The sequence below is a fragment of the Rhinoraja longicauda genome, chromosome 36 (assembly GCF_053455715.1).
Source record: "Rhinoraja longicauda isolate Sanriku21f chromosome 36, sRhiLon1.1, whole genome shotgun sequence".
NCBI lineage: Eukaryota > Metazoa > Chordata > Chondrichthyes > Rajiformes > Arhynchobatidae > Rhinoraja > Rhinoraja longicauda.
In genome coordinates, this window is record NC_135988.1 from 1,247,907 (window position 1) to 1,264,971 (window position 17,065).

At 47.3% G+C, this 17,065-nt stretch overlaps 1 protein-coding gene across 1 annotated transcript in view; it reads left to right on the forward strand.

Annotated features, from left to right (window-relative positions):
• The window catches only part of LOC144610248 (cytosolic purine 5'-nucleotidase-like), a 163,568-nt gene that overhangs the window by 129,296 nt on the left and 17,207 nt on the right, over positions 1-17,065 (forward strand). The window contains exons 13-16 of the mRNA XM_078428840.1: positions 7,534-7,575; positions 11,213-11,320; positions 12,290-12,356; positions 14,711-14,881. Coding sequence (XP_078284966.1) covers positions 7,534-7,575; positions 11,213-11,320; positions 12,290-12,356; positions 14,711-14,881 — 388 coding nt within the window. The remainder of the gene's footprint in view (positions 1-7,533; positions 7,576-11,212; positions 11,321-12,289; positions 12,357-14,710; positions 14,882-17,065) is intronic.

Sequence of the window (17,065 nt, forward strand, 5' to 3'; positions counted from 1 at the left end):
AAATCAGGTACAAATATGTTAAAGCGTGCACAAATTTGATGTTTAAGGAAATGGCATCACCGCACTGCTGTTCAATGTATGTTTTTCTTTTAATCGATTATCCTGCTGAGATTATCTCAGGTTATCTCAAGCTGTTCTAAATGCAAGTGCTCTGCCTGAGAAGAGAGTGGAAACAAGCTCAGTAATACCTCTCAATAGAGAATTGGATAAGTGACATATTTGTGCAGAATCGTGAGGTGTTAGATAATTTGTAAACTCTGTTAATGTTGACACAGGCGTGTTGGCTCAAATAACCTCTCTCCATGTTATGCCACTTTGTCTATTTCCAATACCTTAAGACTTTCCTCGGTTTTAATTCAGGGGTATCTGTCTGTTTTGTGGTTGTCATTCTGTCCTGTGTGTAATAGGCTCTCCTACACACCTCCATATCATTGTGTGACAGATCCCAACCCTGTCCACTTGAAGTGGGAAATCATAGAATATTAACACAGCGCAGGAGGCCATTCAGCCCATCATGTCCATGTTTGCTCTCTGTACATGACAGGCAGTGAAGAAAGCTAATGACATGTTGGCCTTCAGAACGAGAGGATTTGAGTACAGGAGCAAAGAAGTCCTTCTGCAGTTCTGGTGAGACCATATCTGGAGTATTGTGTGCAGTTTTGGTCTCCTAATTTGAGGAAGGACGTCATTGCTATTGAGGCAATGCAGCGTAGGTTCACCAGGTTAATCCCTGGGATGGCGGGACTGTGATGTGAGGAAAGATTGGAAAGACTAGGCTTGTATTCACTGGAGTTTAGAAGGATGAGAGGGGATGTTATAGAGACGTACACAATTATAAAAGGACTAGACAAGCTAGATGTAGGAAAAATGTTCCCAATGTTGGGGGAGTCCAGAACCAGGGGCCACAGTCCATGAATAAAGGGGAGGCCATTTAAAACTGAGGTGAGAAGAAACTTTTTCACCCAGAGAGTTGTGAATTTGTGGAATTCTCTGCCACAGAAGGCAGTGGGGGCCAATTCACTGGATGAATTTAAAAGAGAGTTAGATAGAGCTCTAGGGGCTAGTGGAATCAAGGGAACTGGAGAGAAGGCAGATACAGGTTACTGATTGTAGATGATCAGCCATGATCACCATGAATGGCGGTGCTGGCTCAGAGGGCCAAATGGCCTCCTCCACTTATTTTCTATGTTTCTATGTCTACACGTTCTATTCCCGACCCCTGCACTTTAGCCTCAGCACAGAAAATGAAAAGACCAGTGGGTTTGTCTGGCGGGATCAGGATGTGGGGTTGTGATTGTCTTGGGTATAAGAGCAAGTAAGCTGGTCTGTGCAAAGCAGACCTGCTAAGATTATATCTGAAATAAAGATTACATCGGAAACATTATAATGTTCAACAACCTTCAGAGAAGTGGTGGGTCCATAGTTCCATAGTCCCAGTCCTATACCTCCTCCAATCAAACTAGACATGGGCTCAACTGCACATTCCTAACTCAGGGTGCCGTCCAAGTCAAGCTTGCATGTTTTTGGAACGATTAATTGGGTGCAACAGGACCTTGAATTCTTACTCTGTTGAATGGGACAAATGGATTTAGGTTTATTGTCATGTGTACCAAGGTACAGTGAGAAGCTTAGTTTGGCATGCTATCCGATAATACTGTACATATAAATATAGAAAACATAGAAAAGTAGGTGCAGGAGTAGGCCATTCGGCCCCTTCGAGCCAGCACCACCATTCAATATGATCATGGCTGATCATCTAAAATCAGTAACCCTTTCCTGCTTTTTCCCTATATCCCTTGATCCCTTTAGCCCGAAGAGCAAAATCCAACTCTCTCTTGAAAACATCCAATGAATTGGCCTCCACAGCCTTCTGTGGCAGAGAATTCCACAGATTCACAACTCTCTGGGTGAAAAAGATTTTCCTTATCTCTGTCCTAAATGGCCTACCCCTTAATCGTAAACTGTGACCCCTGGTTCTGGACTCCCCCAACATCGGGAACAATTTTCCTGCATCTAGCCTGTCCAATTCGTTAAGAATTTTATATATTTCTATAAGATCCCCTCTCATCTAGTACAACTGCAGTAGGACCTCCTTCCTCCTAGACTCAAATCCTCTCGCAATGAAGGCCAACATGCCATTAGCTTTCTTCACTGCCTGCTGTACCTGCGTGCTTACTTTCAGTGACTGATATACAAGCACATCTCGGTCTCGTTGCAATTCCCCTTTTCCTAATCTGACACCATTCAGATAATAATCCGCCTTCTCTGCTACAGAAGGCACTGGAGGCCAATTCATTGGATGAATTTAAAAGAGAGTTTGATAGAGCTCTAGGGGCTAGTGGAATCAAGGGATATGGGGAGAAGGCAGGCACTGGTTACTGATTGTAGATGATCAGCCATGATCACAATGAATGGCGGTGCTGGCTCGAAGGGCCAAATGGCCTCCTCCTGCATCTATTTTCTATGTTTTCTGTTCTTGCCACCAAAGTGGATAACCTCGCATTTATCCACATTATACTGCATCTGCCATGCTTCTGCCCACTCACCCAATCTATCCAAGTCACCCTGTAGCCTCATAGCATCCTCATCGCAGCACACACTGCCACCCAGCCTTGTGTCATCTGTAAACTTAGAAATGTCACATTTAATTCCCTCGTCTAAATCGTTAATATATATTGTAAATAACTGGGGTTGCAGCACTGAGCCTTGCAGCACCCCACTAGTCACTGCTTGCCATTCTGAAAAGGACCCGTTAATTCCTACTCTTTGCTTCCTGTCTGCCAACCAATTCTCTATCCATGTCAATACCTTACCCCCAATACCATGTGCTCCAATTTTGCACACTAATCTCTTGTGTGGGACCTTGTCAAAGGCTTTTTGAAAGTCCAGATACACCACATCCACTGGCTCTCCTTTATCCATTCAATTTGTTACATCCTCAAAAAATTCCAGAAGATTAGTCAAGCATGATTTCCCCTTCTGATCCGTGCTGACTTTGACCGATCCTGTCACTGCTTTCTAAATGTGCTGCTATAACATCTTTAATAATCGACTCTAGCATCTTCCCCACTTCCAATGTAAGGCTAACTGGTCTATAATTCCCCATTTTCTCCCTCCTTTCTTAAAAAGTGGGGTGACATTGGCTGCCCTCCAGTCCACAGGAACTGATCCAGAGTCAAGAGAACATTGGAAAATGATCACCACTGCATCCACGATTTCTAGGGCCACCTCCTTGAGTACTCTGGGATGCAGACCATCAGACCCTGGGGATTTATCTGCCTTCAGTCCCAACAGTTTACCTTACACCATTTCCTGACTAATGTGGATTCCCTTCAGTCCCTCCCACTAGATCCTCAGTCCCCTAGTATTTCTGGGAGATTGTTTGTGTCTTCCTTAGTGAAGACAGAACCAAAGTAACTGTTCTGCCATTTCCTTGTTTCCCATTATAAATTCACCTCTCTGATTGTAAGGGACTTACATTAGTCGTCACTAATCTTTTCCTTTTTACATATCTAAAGAAGCTTTTACAGTCAGTTTTTATATTCCCCGCACGCTTTCTTTCATGCTCTTTTTTTCCCCCTCTTAATTAACCGTTTTGTCCTCCTCTGTTGAGTTCTAAATTTCTCTCAGTCCTCTGGTTTGCTGCTTCCTCTAGACAATTTATATGCCTCTTCCTTGGATTTAACACTATCCTTGATTTCCCTCGTTAGCCACAGTTGAGCCGCCTTCCCAGTTTTATTTTTTCGCCAGACAGGGATGAACAATTTTTGATGTTCACCCATGCGGTCTTTAAATCTCTGCCATTGCATCTCCACCGTCAACCAAATAAGTATAACTAGACCGTGGACCCGTTGGGCCCAAACCTCCTGCATCGGTGCAGCACCCTTTCCTCCCCCACCCTCCCCCGCTCTCCTCCCTCCCCCTCCCCTCCCATCCCCCTCCCATCCTCCTCCCCCTGTCCACCCTCCCCTCCCCCTCAACCCCCCTTATCCTCCCTCCATCCCCCTACCTCCCAACCCCCTCCCTCCCTAGGAGATTGATTTAAACTTTAAAATGTGAATAACTTTAAAAATATAACACAGATTTCAATGAAACATCTTGCACCAAAGGGACGACGGTGAGTAAGGTGGGCCTAAAGTTGTCGCGTCATCGTGCACCGTTTGGCTGTAGTTCAGGAACAAACAAACAAACAAACGAGAGTTTTAGTATATAGATTTGCCCGTCTATCCTAGCCAATTCCCATCTCATACCATCAAAGTCTCCTTTTTTTAAGTTCCGGACCCTAGTCTGAATTAACCGTGTCACTTTTCATCTTAATGCAGAATTCCACCATATTATAGTCACTGTTGCCTAAGGGGCTTTGCACGACAAGATCGCTTACTAATCCTTCCTCATTACACAATACCCAGTCTAGGATGGACTGCCCTCTAGTCGGTTCTTCTGCATATTGGTTTATAACACCATCCCGTGTACATTCCAGGAAATCCTCCCCCTCAGCACTGCTACCAGTTTTGTTAGCCCAATCTATATGTAGATTAATGTCACCCATGCTAACCGCTGTACCTTTGCTACACGCATCCCTAATTTCCTGCTTGATGCTATCCCCAACCTCCCTACTGCTGCTTGGTGGTCTGTGTACAACTCCAACAAGCGTTTTCTGCCCTTGGCTATTTCGCAGTTCTACCCATACCGATTCTACAGCATCCAAGCTAATGTCTCTCCTTGCTATTGCATTAATCTCCTCTTTAACCAGCAATGCCACCCACCTCCTCTTCCTTTCTGTCTATCCTTCCTGAATATCGAATACCCCTGCATGTTTAGCTCCCAGCCTTAGTCACCCTGGAGCCATGTCTCCATAATTCTGACTATATCATATCCCTTAACTACTAACTGCACATTCAATTCATCCACCTCATTACGAATGCTCCTTGCATTAAGGCACAAAGCTTACAGGTTAGTTTTTCTTATCGCCCTTCTACCTTTTGTTTCTGTCCTCCTTTTATGTCCTCTGTCTCCTTGCATTGATTCCCATCCCCCTGTGTACAATCAAGCCTAACTCAAGTACAATAGGTAGACTGAAGGGAAATGTAAAGTGTGCAGAATGTAGCTCTCAGCATTCTAGCCAGAGGCAACAGTTCCAGAGACAAACTAGATACGACAGTTCAAGCTTTTAGATAGGAACAAGGAAGTGCAGAGAATAGAGGGCTTGGCTTATACACAGGCAAATAACATCTGTTTAGCTTGGCATCATGTTCGGCACAAATATTCTGGGCCGAAGATCCTGTGCTGTACTGTTCTATGTCTAATGTCCGTAATTAGGTAGAGGAGAATTGGATTGTATCCAAGCTAATGGAAGGACTGCTAAAAAACCTAATAACAGAGGGGAGTATAGAAAATGCTTGGGGGTAACCATAACCAGAATGTCGAGAGCATCCTCGTCTTGTTAGTGAAGAGATTGTTTCATCAACTGAGCGTGGAGTGTGAACAGAGCCGCCAGTGAGACTGGGCCCCCCACCACTTCTCTGAACGTCGGTGAATATTTTATTGCCACTGATTTAACTGACATTAATTTGCACTAATGTGGAAAGTCAGCTAAATCAGATATGTCAGCCTGAGTGTGGTGGGAACGGTAGTGTCTCTGGGTTGGGGGATCAGGAGTTCTAGCGCTGCTGCAGTGACAATGTAGATATAGACCCCTGAGCTGGCACTTTGAGGAAACCCAGGATAGCCACTGTCTCTCTGTCACTCTTTTACACGTCACACAGTGACTGCACTGTGTGCTTCCTTAAAATGAACTGCCAGGACGTGCCTGGCCTGCACCAGCAGTGACAACTAAAGCCTCAGCCTCATCACATCTGTCAACCTAACACATAATGCATACAGATGGTTAACAAACCAGCTTTTGTCAAACATTAACTACTGTTCAGAGTCTTTTTAAAGTCAGGGAGCAACAGAAAATAGGAGTAGGAGTAGGCAGTTATCCCTCAAACCTGCCCTCCCCTTCAATTGATCATAGTTCATTTGCCAAAGCCTCATCTACTCTTCTGCCCTGTTCCCCAATTCCTCAATATCCGGTCTTTCAAAAATAGCCTGAATGATCTAGCCTCCACAACCTTCTGAGGAGAAAATTCCAGAAATTCACCTCTCTCTACGATGTACCCCGACACACATCAGTTTTAAATAATGGCTCATTTATCTTACAACTTCACCCCCTTGATGAGATTCTCCCACTGGTGGAAACATCTCAACATCTACCCTGTATGCTCCCTGTGGATACAGTGTGTTTCAATAAGATCGCCCCTCGTTCTCCTAAACACCAGCAAACACAGACCCAATGCCTTTAGCTGCTTGTGATAGGACACTATCTCAGGAATATCAATGATTTAGCCTGGTGAAAGTGCTTTGTACTGCCTCCATTGCCAATGTATCCTTGTAAATAAGTGGACCAGAACTGTGTACCATACTCCAAATATGTTCTCGCTAGTACCCTGTACAGTTGCAACAATACTTCCCTATTTCTAAACTCCATCCCTCTTGCAGAAATTTGCCCTTATTAACCACTTGCTGCACCTGTCTGCTAATTCTGCATGAGAACATCTTGATCCATATGCATTTCATTTGTCTGCAATCTTTTCAATTTGGATCATAAGCCACCTCACCAAACTGCATAAAACACACAGATGAAGGTAGAACATAATAGCACGGGAACTGGCCCAATAGCACGCAATGCCTGTACCAAACCTGATGCCAAGTTCAACTAATCCCTGCCCGCATACGAACCATATACCGCCAATCCCCACATATCATGTGCCTATCTAAAACAGCAACATCATACCTGCGTCCACCGCCAACTCTGGCACAGAACCCAAAGGAACACCACTGGCCAGACTAAAATATCACCCTTCCACCACCGTAAGACCGTTCTCAATCCAAACTATCAACCGTGGATCCCATGTGTCTTACCCTCCTAGATTAGCCTACTGTGAGGAACTTTATCAATTGCCTTACTAAATTCCACATTGACAACATCTGCCCATTCGCTCCCCTAGATATTTACCCCTTCCAACAGCAGCATACAGAGGCTGCACTATGTCTTGTCTAAACAATGCCTTGCTGCTCCAACACCTCCCTAATCTCTGGGCTCAGGCATCAAGGACACAGGCTTCAGGTGGCATTTGCAGGCTTCCCTCTAGTCACACGTGATCCTGATATGGGAATACATCACCAGTCTTCCATCTTCCTGGAACTCACTGCCCCACAGCAGCAGTTCAAGAAGGCAGCTCATGATCACATTGTCAAAGACCATTCGGGATGTGTAACACATGCCAGCCATGCCCAGATGATGGAAAATTAATAAATAAAAAACATAGTTAGCCTCGTGAATCAGCCAACAAAAACGCATTTCTCGATCAGATAAGGAAAACTGAACGACTTTTATTTAAGAGTGCTTGTGATTGATGAGGTAAAGCCATAGATCCTTCTGATTAACAAGACCCTGGCCTGTGATGATGTTGACACTCATTTCTTTTGCAGGCAATAATGAACTTCTTGTTTGATCTGCCACCTGGATTAAAGGTAAAGATCCAAACCAATGCAGATGATGCGACTGTTGTAATCATCCAGCCACCACATACACCCATGGATGAAAACATAGTGACTAGAAACAGACTCTTGTCATCTAGTGCAATGGACATGGGGAAAATATCCTTTTTAACCAGAACTCAATGGCTGGGCTGTGCACTAAGCAGTTCAGGTAGAAATGATGAATAGAATTCTACCGGCACAGTGGTGCAGCTGGTGGAACTGTTGCTCACAGTGCCAGAGAGCCAGGTTAGATTCTGACCTTGGTGCTGTCTGTGTGGAGTGTGCACATTCAACCTGTGACCACGTGGGTTTCCTCCGGGCGCTCCAGTTTCCTTCCACATCCCAGAGACATGTGGGTTTGTAAGTTAATTGGCCCTCCATAAATTGCCTCCAGTGTGTACGGAGCGGATAAAACAGGAGGATAACGTAGAACCAGTGTGAACGGGTGATCAATGGGCAGCGTGGTTTTGCTGAGCCAAATGGCCTATTTCCATGCTGTATTGTTCAATCAATGAATTATCCATCTCCTCAGGCTACATACCACGGTACACTTCATCACCTTTAGTTTTTGTCACACCAACTTAAGTGTTGTACACATTCAGTGCAGAAGTGCAATCACATTCAGGATGTTTGAATGAGAAGGATTGGTGTGCTAGAGCATGAATAAATACAGCAAATCAACTTCAATTATAACAACCAAGCAATGATTCACCATTGAATCAGTATCTGCAATCTCTAGATCAGCGGTCTCCAAACTATGGCCCGCGGGCCACACCCGGCCCGCCACGAGATTTTATCCGGCCCGCAGCAAGCTGTTAGGCGGCGGGGACTGGAGGCAGAAGCTGCCGGCGAAGGTTCGCCGGAGAGCGGATCACCACCGACCCAGAGCAGGGACAAGGCGAGAGATGGCAGCGCCCCCTCGCAAACAACAAACCCAAGGAAACTTCCCTCCTCACCGCCACCGCCGCTGTCGCTCACCCCGGGGATGCGGGGGTTCTGAACAACAACTACACTTGTGTTTGTTCTTATTTCGCTGCGTTAGAGGGAGACGGGGCCGGGGAAGAGGGTGGAGCAGCGGCGCAGATCTCGCTGGCTCTGGGAGAGAGAGAGAGGAAAGAGAGAGAGGGGAGAGAGAGAGGGAGGGAGAGAGGGAGGGAGGGAGCAGCCCCCGCAAGTGACCGCACTCCTTCACCGGACCCTCTGACACCCTCCTCCTCCCCGCGCTTCCGCTCTCACCCACTGCTCCCTCTACCCTGACTCTCTCACACCCCCCCCACTCTCCCCCCCTCCCCACTCTACCTCTCTCTCTCTCTCCCCCAGTGGTGGTCACTGTATTGTTTCTGTTTTATAAATAATTGTATACCTACGGTATATATATATTACAATATTTCAAGCTCTTTTTAAAAATTGAACATTATTTATTTGTTGCCATATAAACCTAATGTAAACTAATCTAATCTAACCTAACGTAGTTTAACCTTTCCTAATCTAATCGAACTTAACCTAGTTTATACTTTTTTGAGTTCATTAAATTTATAAAACTCACACTTCTTTATTTTTTCATACGGCCTGCAAAAATGTGCCAAATATGTAATGTGGCCCTCATGCTGAAAAGTTTGGAGGCCCCTGCCTTAGATCAACCTTATCTTCCCTTGCACTTACATATACGGAAGATAAACACAAAGTGGTGGAGTTACTCAGCGGGACAGGCAGCATCTCTAGAGAGAAGGAATGGGTGACCATCCGACCATTCTGACCATCCCTATTCATTCCAAAAGCAGAGAGATCCTGTCTCTGAGCAACTCCTCCAGTAACTTTCCCACCGTGGATGTTGGGCTCACATCCTGACATTCTCCTTCCAGCCTTTCTCAAATAACAGGAGCCACTTCCAGTATCTCATCCGTGAGCTAAGGAAGATATCAAAATCTCTGCAATCTCTTCTCTTGTTTCCAACAAGGAAGCTTCCCGTAGGATAGACGTGGTCACGTTGGACAAGAGAGGGATTGATCCACCTTTATGCACCTCAACACCATCTGTGTTACCTCTTCCCTAACAATATTGTTCAGGACATTACTGTTCCATTTTCTGAATTTCCTCCTTTCTCTGACCTTCTCCGTGGTAAATACTGATGAGAAATATTCATTTAACACCTTGTCCTTCTCCTGGGACTCCACACAAAGAACACCACACTGAGCCTTCAAGGAACCCATTCTCTCGCTAGTTACCCTTTTGCTCTTAATATATTTATAGAATCTCTTTTACCTTATTTGCCAAACCTATAGCTATCTCGTGTCTTCTTTATGCCATCCTGATTTCCTTCTTCAATATATCCTATATATATCCCTCCAGGATATCACTTGATCTACTCCTAACTCATCTGCTGTATCCAGTTTGGGCTTCTGTACATCGACGAGATCAAGCGTAGATTGAGAGACTCACCGAATACTTTTGCTCGGTCCGCCAAGACATTCTGGAACTCCCACTTACTAACCGTTTTAACTTATCTTCCCATTCCTCTGTCCCTGGCCTCCTCCATTGCCAGTGTGAGGCCACATGCCAACTGGAGGAACAGCACCAGGTATTTTGCTTGGTTAGCTTACAACCCAATAGTATACATATTAAATTCTCCAGTTTTAGCTAACTACACTCTCTCGCCTGTCCACCTGGACTCACTCTTATTTCTCCCTTTCCTCCTCCCCCTCCATCTACATTTCTTCCTCTACCAGCACCAATCGTAACTTGCAATTCTTTTGTCTTACACTTTTTCAACCCTGCCTATCAAAACCCCCTCATCTGTATCCACCTTTTACCCCTCATGCCTAGAAACATAGAAACATAGAAAATAGGTGCAGGAGGAGGCCATTGGGCCCTTCGAGCCGGCACCACCATTCAATGTGATCATGGCTGATCGTCCCCAATCAGTAACCCGTGCCTGCCTTCTCCCCATATCCCTTGATTCCACCAGCCCCTAGAACTCTATCTAACTCTCTCTTAAATCCATCCAATGATTTGGCTTCCACTGCCCTCTGTGGCAGAGAATTCCACAAATTCACAACTCTCTGGGTGAACAAGTTTTTTCTCACCTAGTCCTGCCCATACTCTCTCTTCTAGCTTTATTTATTTCTACATTTGCTTGATTGCATTTCCCTGTACCTGACATATACGCCTCATCCTTTTTCCTGACTACAGTCGAATATCCCTCATCAGGCTGGGTTGCCCAACCTTTGCCCTTGACTCTAAGAGGAACATGTTGGCACTGAATTCTCCCTACACAAGTTTAAAAGCATCCCACTTACCAACTGTCTCTTTACCTGCAAGTCGCCTCTCCCAACCAACGTTTGCAAGTTCCTGTCTCACGCTATCATAATTGGCCCTGCCCCAATTTATGACTTTAACTTGTGGGCCAGCCCTCTGTCTTTCCATCTCTAAAACTAATAGACTAATGATCACTGGTGCCAAAGTACTCCCTCTGATGCGTCAGCCATATGCCCAGCCTCATTATGTGGTTGTGTCAGCCTAACCCCATCTGCAGAGACAGGATGGGGACAAGAACACACAAAGACTTGAAACAATGTGAAATGCTTGACATTGGCAGAGCCAACATGATATTCCTGTCTTTCCTTCCCAGCCTGGGACTTCACAGCACTCCTGGCATTCCTACTTTGACTTGATTGTGGTAAACACACGGAAGCCATTCTTCTTCGGGGAAGGAACGGTCATCAGACAGGTGGACAATGTGAGTAAGGGAGAGGGTAGACACAAAATGCTGGAGTAACAGCGGGTCAGGCAACATCTCGGGAGAGAAGCAATGGGTGACGTTTCAGGTCGAGCCCCTTCCTCAGACTGATGGAGAGGTCTGTTTCCATGCCGATTGTGGGGCTGGGTGTGGGGTGGGGAGGGGGTGGGGTGGGATGGATGTGGGGGTGGGATGGATGTGGGGGTGGGGGTGGGATGGATGTGGGGGTGGGGGTGGGGCTGTGAGTGGGGGTGGGGTGGGTGTGGGGAGGGGGTGGTGTGGGGCTGGGTGTGGGGAGGGGATGGGGATGGGGAGGGGGTGGTGTGGGGCTGGGTGTGGGGAGGGGGTGGGATGGGTGTGGGTGGGGAGGGGGTGGGTAGGGTGTGGGGGTGGGGTGGATGTGGGGGTGGGGTGGGGAGGGGGTGGTGGTGGGATGGATGTGGGGGTGGGGTAGATGTGGGGGTGGGGTGGGTGAGGGGGTGGGTGTGGGGGTGGGATGGGTGTGAGGTGGGAGTGGGTGTGGGTGGGGGGGGGTGGGTGTGGGCTGGGTGTGGATGTGGGGGTGGGGGTGGGTGTGGGCTGGGTGTGGATGTGGGGGTGGGTGTGGGGGTGGGGAGGCGGTGGGGGTGGGTGTGGGGTGGGGGTGGGGCTGAGTATGCGGTTGGTGCATTTGTCTTCCTGCTGTGATGGGGACTGGTTCCTTGCTGCTTATCCAAAATCCATAATTTGCTGATTTGGATTAGCAGTTCGTGCAGTGCGCCACCTTTGTGTTAATGACTCCCATTGGTGCATGCAGTACCTCCGAGTTGTGAGGTCTGACCAGCCAAAGCCCCCTATGCAGAGTGCAATGTTCTAACTCTAGAGATTGCAAAGACTGCAACGTAACTACATTCTAACAGTGACCTGTTCTCTCTTGAGTGATGACTAAGACAGTGCATTGTGTTTATTTATGGTCTTGTTCATGAACAGGAATCGGGCAAGCTTCGGATTGGTGCTTACACTGGCCCCTTGCAACATGGTGTTGTGTATTCTGGAGGTGAGTCTGCTCTGCTGTCCATGTGACATCTGCACAACTGCATGTGCTCCCTCAGTAGAGTAATGATTGCCACACGCGTCAGACCAATGCTTGACATTCTGCCTGCTGTTGGGATTTATCATGAAACAATGCACATCAAATGCCAATGGTCAGTACAATGCCAATGGAACCACTGTTGTCCACCAACTCCAACCAATGGATGTGAAGGATCGCACAGGACCATGCCTGTGTGAGCATAACGTTTTGCCCAGGCACATATTTGCACTCAGACCAGTAGTGATCCAATGTAAGCCCCAGGCACATATTTGCACTCAGACCTGTAGTGATCCAATGTAAGCCCCAGGCATATCTTTGAGCTCAGACCTGTAGTGAACCAAGGTAAGCAGCATATCTGGCCCTTCATCTGTACAGCAGCCATGGACATTGAATTCTCCAATTTTAGGTAAACAACTAAAAACATCCCTCTTCTCTCTCCGCCCCCCTTTTTTCCCTCCGCTCTCTCTTCCTTGTACCCCACCTGGACTTGCACCCATTCCTCCCCGTCCCCCAATTCCATCCACATTCCTTACTCTGGCTTCACAATTCACACTTCTCTCCTTATCTCACACCTTTGGTCTTTTCATCTCTGATCGTTGCCCAACCATCTGCCTATCAAATACCCCTGTATCCACCTATCACTTTCCAGGCTTTGTCCTCTACGCAGAGGACGCTATTTCAAACGCTATTTGAAGTTAGAGAAGTCAATGTTCATACCACTGGGGTGTAAGCTACCCAAGCAAAATATGAGGTGCTGTTCCTCCAATTTGTGCTGGGCCTCACTCTGACAATGGAGGAGGCCCAGGACAGAAAGGTCAGATTGGGAATTGGAGGGGGAGTTAAACTGCTGAGCATTCGGGAGATCAGGTAGGTTAAAGCGGACTGAGCAGAGGTGTTCAGCGAAACGATCGCCGAGCCTGCGCTTGGTCTCGCAGATATACAGGAGTTGATAACTGAAACAGCGGATACAGTAGATGAGGTTGGAGGAGGTGCAAGTGAACCTCTGCCTCACCTGAAAAGACTGTCAGGGTCCTTGGATGGAGACGAGGGGGGAGATAAAGGGACAGGTGTTGCATCTCCTGCGGTTGAAGGGGAAAGTACCTGGGGAGGGGGTGGTTTGGGTGGGAAGGGACGAGTTGACCAGGGAGTTGCGGAGGGAACAATCTCTGCGGAAAGCAGAAAGGGGTGGAGATGGGAAGATGTGGCCAGTATTGGGATCCCATTGGAGGTGGTGAAAATGTCGGAGGACATTTTCACCATACAGCATCAGCTGTAATCTGCGGCTGATGGGATGGAAGGTGAGGACAAGGGGGACTATGTCCTTGTAAGAATGGGGGGAGGGGGAGCAAGAGTAGAGCTGCGGGATTTCGAGGAGACTGTAGTGAGGGCCTCATCTATAATGGAAGAGGGGAATCCCCATTCCCTAAAGAACGAGGACATCTCTGATGACCTGGTATGGAACACCTCATCCTGGGTGCAGATGCGGCGTAGACGGAGGAATTGGGAGTAGGGGATAGAGTCTTTACAGGAAGCTGGGTGGGAAGAAGTGTAGTCTGGATGGCTATGGGAGTCAGTGGGTTTGTAATAGATGTTGGTCAATAGTCTGTTTCCTGTGATGGAGACGGTGACTTCCAGAAATGGTAGGGAGATGTCGGAGATGGTCCAAGTGAATTTGAATGCAGATGAAAATTAGTCGTAAAATTGATGAAGTCAGTCAGTTCTGCATGGGTACAAGAGGTAGCACCGATGCAGTCATCAATGTAGCGGAGGTAGAGTTCGGGGATGGGGCCAGTGTACGCCTGGAACAGGGATTGTTCGACGTACCCGACAAAGAGGCAGGCGTAGCTAGGGCCCATGCAGGTGCTGCTTATGGCTACGCCTTGGATTTGGAGGAAATGAGAAGAGTCGAAGGAGAAGTTGTTAAGGGTAAGGACCAGTTCTGCTAGGCGGAGGAGAGTGTTAGTAGATGGAAATTGGCTGGTTTTGCGGTCGAGGAAGAAACGGAGGGCTTTAAGACCCTCCTGGTGGGGGTTAGAGGTGTAGAGTGACTGGACATCCATGGTAAAGATGAGGGAGTGAGGGCCTGGAAAACGGAAGTCGTTGAAGAGACGAAGAGCGTGTGAGGTGTCTTGGACAGGTAGGGAGGGCCTGGACCAGGGGGGTAGGATGGAGTATAGGTATGTGGCAAACAAATGTGGCCACAAGGCCTGTGCCTGCATTGTATTTTGGACTAGTTGAGCTGGTTTAAGGAGCAGGTGCCCTCCTGAGGCTTAAACATGCTGGGCTGATGAAAGATTGTCCTGCTCTTGCTGCCCTAGGATCTTCTGACATGATCTGTGACTTGCTGGGGGTGAAGGGTAAAGAAATACTGTACATTGGAGATCACATCTTTGGAGACATCCTGAAATCTAAGAAGCGGCAGGGGTGGAGGACCTTCCTGGTTGTGCCTGAGCTAGCCCGCGAGCTGCAGGTCTGGACTGAGAAGAGTGGTGAGTTCAATCTGAACTGGACTGAAGCTGTTCCAACTTTGTCCCAATTTTATAAATGACAATATAGTTACACTTTTGCATTTGAATCCAGCCTCGGCTGAAGGATTCCATGAGTGAATTTAATTATCTGTTTCCATTGGTCTTCATTTTCACATTGAAGCTACGGATAAGAAAGCACACCAATGCCTTTACTTCCTCAGAAGTTCAGCATATCTCCAACTTCTACTGGTGCTCCACAGAAAGCATTCTATCAGGATGCATCACTGCTTGGTTTGGCAACAGCTCTGCCCATGACTGCAAGAAATTGCAGAGAGTTGTGGATCTAGCCCAGACCAGATTCAACTCCATCTACACTTCACCAAAGCAGCCAATATAATCAAGGACCAAGGACCCCAGTCATTCCCCCTTCTCCCCTCTCCCACTGGGCACATATCACCGGATTGAGGAACAGCATCTTCACCGCTGCTATGAGACTCTTGAAAAGTCCTCCCTTAAGCTTGTGTGTAAGCCCAATCTACCAACCTCATTCAGACCGTACACATGTTTTATAATAATAATAATAATAAGCATTTATTTTATATAGCGCCTTATCGGGTGCTCAAAGCGCTTTACAAAAATAATCAACATAAAAACAAACAGACAAACTATCCTAACGGAAAAGCGGCGAATAAACAGCGCCAGCGTCCTCTCACGTCAGGGTCCAGCAGTAGACAACAAAAAGCACAGGACACACAGATACAATTTTTACACAAACAGCCATCACAGTGATTGCTCTAGGCATACCCTCACTGTGATGGAAGGCAAAGTCTTATCTCCTCCTCATTCTTCTCCTGTGGCGCCACGAGGTGATCGAGGCTCCCAACTTTTTGAAGCCCCCACCGGGCGATGGAAAGTCCCAGGGCCGAGCCGAGCAGGTCGATGAAAGTCCTGAGCCCCCACTGGGCGATGGAAAGTCCCAGGGCCGAGCCGAGCAGGCCGATGAAAGTCCTGAGCCCCCACTGGGCGATGGAAAGTGCTGCGGCCGAGCCACGCAGGGTGATGAAGGGCCTGCGAGCGGGTCGATCGTACCTCGCGCTTCGGGGCGGTCGAAGCTGCCACGGCTGGAGCTCCCAAAAACCGGTCGCCAGCCAGGGACCTGCGAACTCCCGATGTTGCGGTCTGCAGGGCCCACGGCCGAAGCCTCCGAGATGGTAAGTCCAGGCCCTGCGACCGGAGTCTTCAAGGTCGATCCCAGCTGGAGGCCGCCGACTCCACGATGTTAGGCCGTAGCGCGAACGGAGATACGACACGGTAAAGGTCGCATCTCCGTTGAGGAAGAGATTAGAAAAAAGGTTTCCCCCAACCCCCCCACCACCCCCCACATACACAGAGTTAAAAATAGAACAAAACGTACATTAAACGATGACAATAAACAAAAAACAAAAAAAGACAGAGAGACTGCCGGTGAGCCGCAGCTGCAGAACACAGCCACGCCCCTTTTCTGCACTTTCTCCGTAACTGTGTTGCTGTAACATTATATTCTGCACTCTGATATTTTTCTCTTTGCACTGCCTGTTGTATTTGTGTATTGCTTAATTGTACTCATGTTTAGTATGATTAGACAGGACAACATGTAAACAAAGTTTTTCACCGTGTCTCAGTACATGAGACAATAATGAAGCAATACCAATCCGTATTTTTCATCCACACAGGAACATGCTAGTCCTGAACTCTGAACTGCCTGCCTTTAAAAGATTGCCACATTGAATCTTACTCCTAAAAAGCCTCTCCCAATCAGCACAGTGGCAGTAGAGTTGCTGCCTTACAGCACCAGAGGGCTAGGTTCGATCCTGACTACAGGTGCTGTCTGTATGGAGTTTGTACGTTCTCCCCGTGACATGCGTCGGTTTTATCCAGTTTCTTCCCACACTCCAAAGACGTACAAGTTTGTAGGTTAATTGGCTTGGTACAATTGTAAATTGTCCCTTAAGTGTGTAGAATAGTGTGCGGGGATCGCTGGTCAGTGCGAACTTGGTGGGCCGAAGGGCCAGTTTCCACGCTGTATCTCTAAACTAAACTAAAATCTACTCACCCCAGTTCCTGCTTAATATTGTTGTAAACAACCTTCCCCAAATTTCACACTTTCACTATAACTATCATAAACATAATTGAATTATGATCACTGCCCACAATGCTCCCACACTG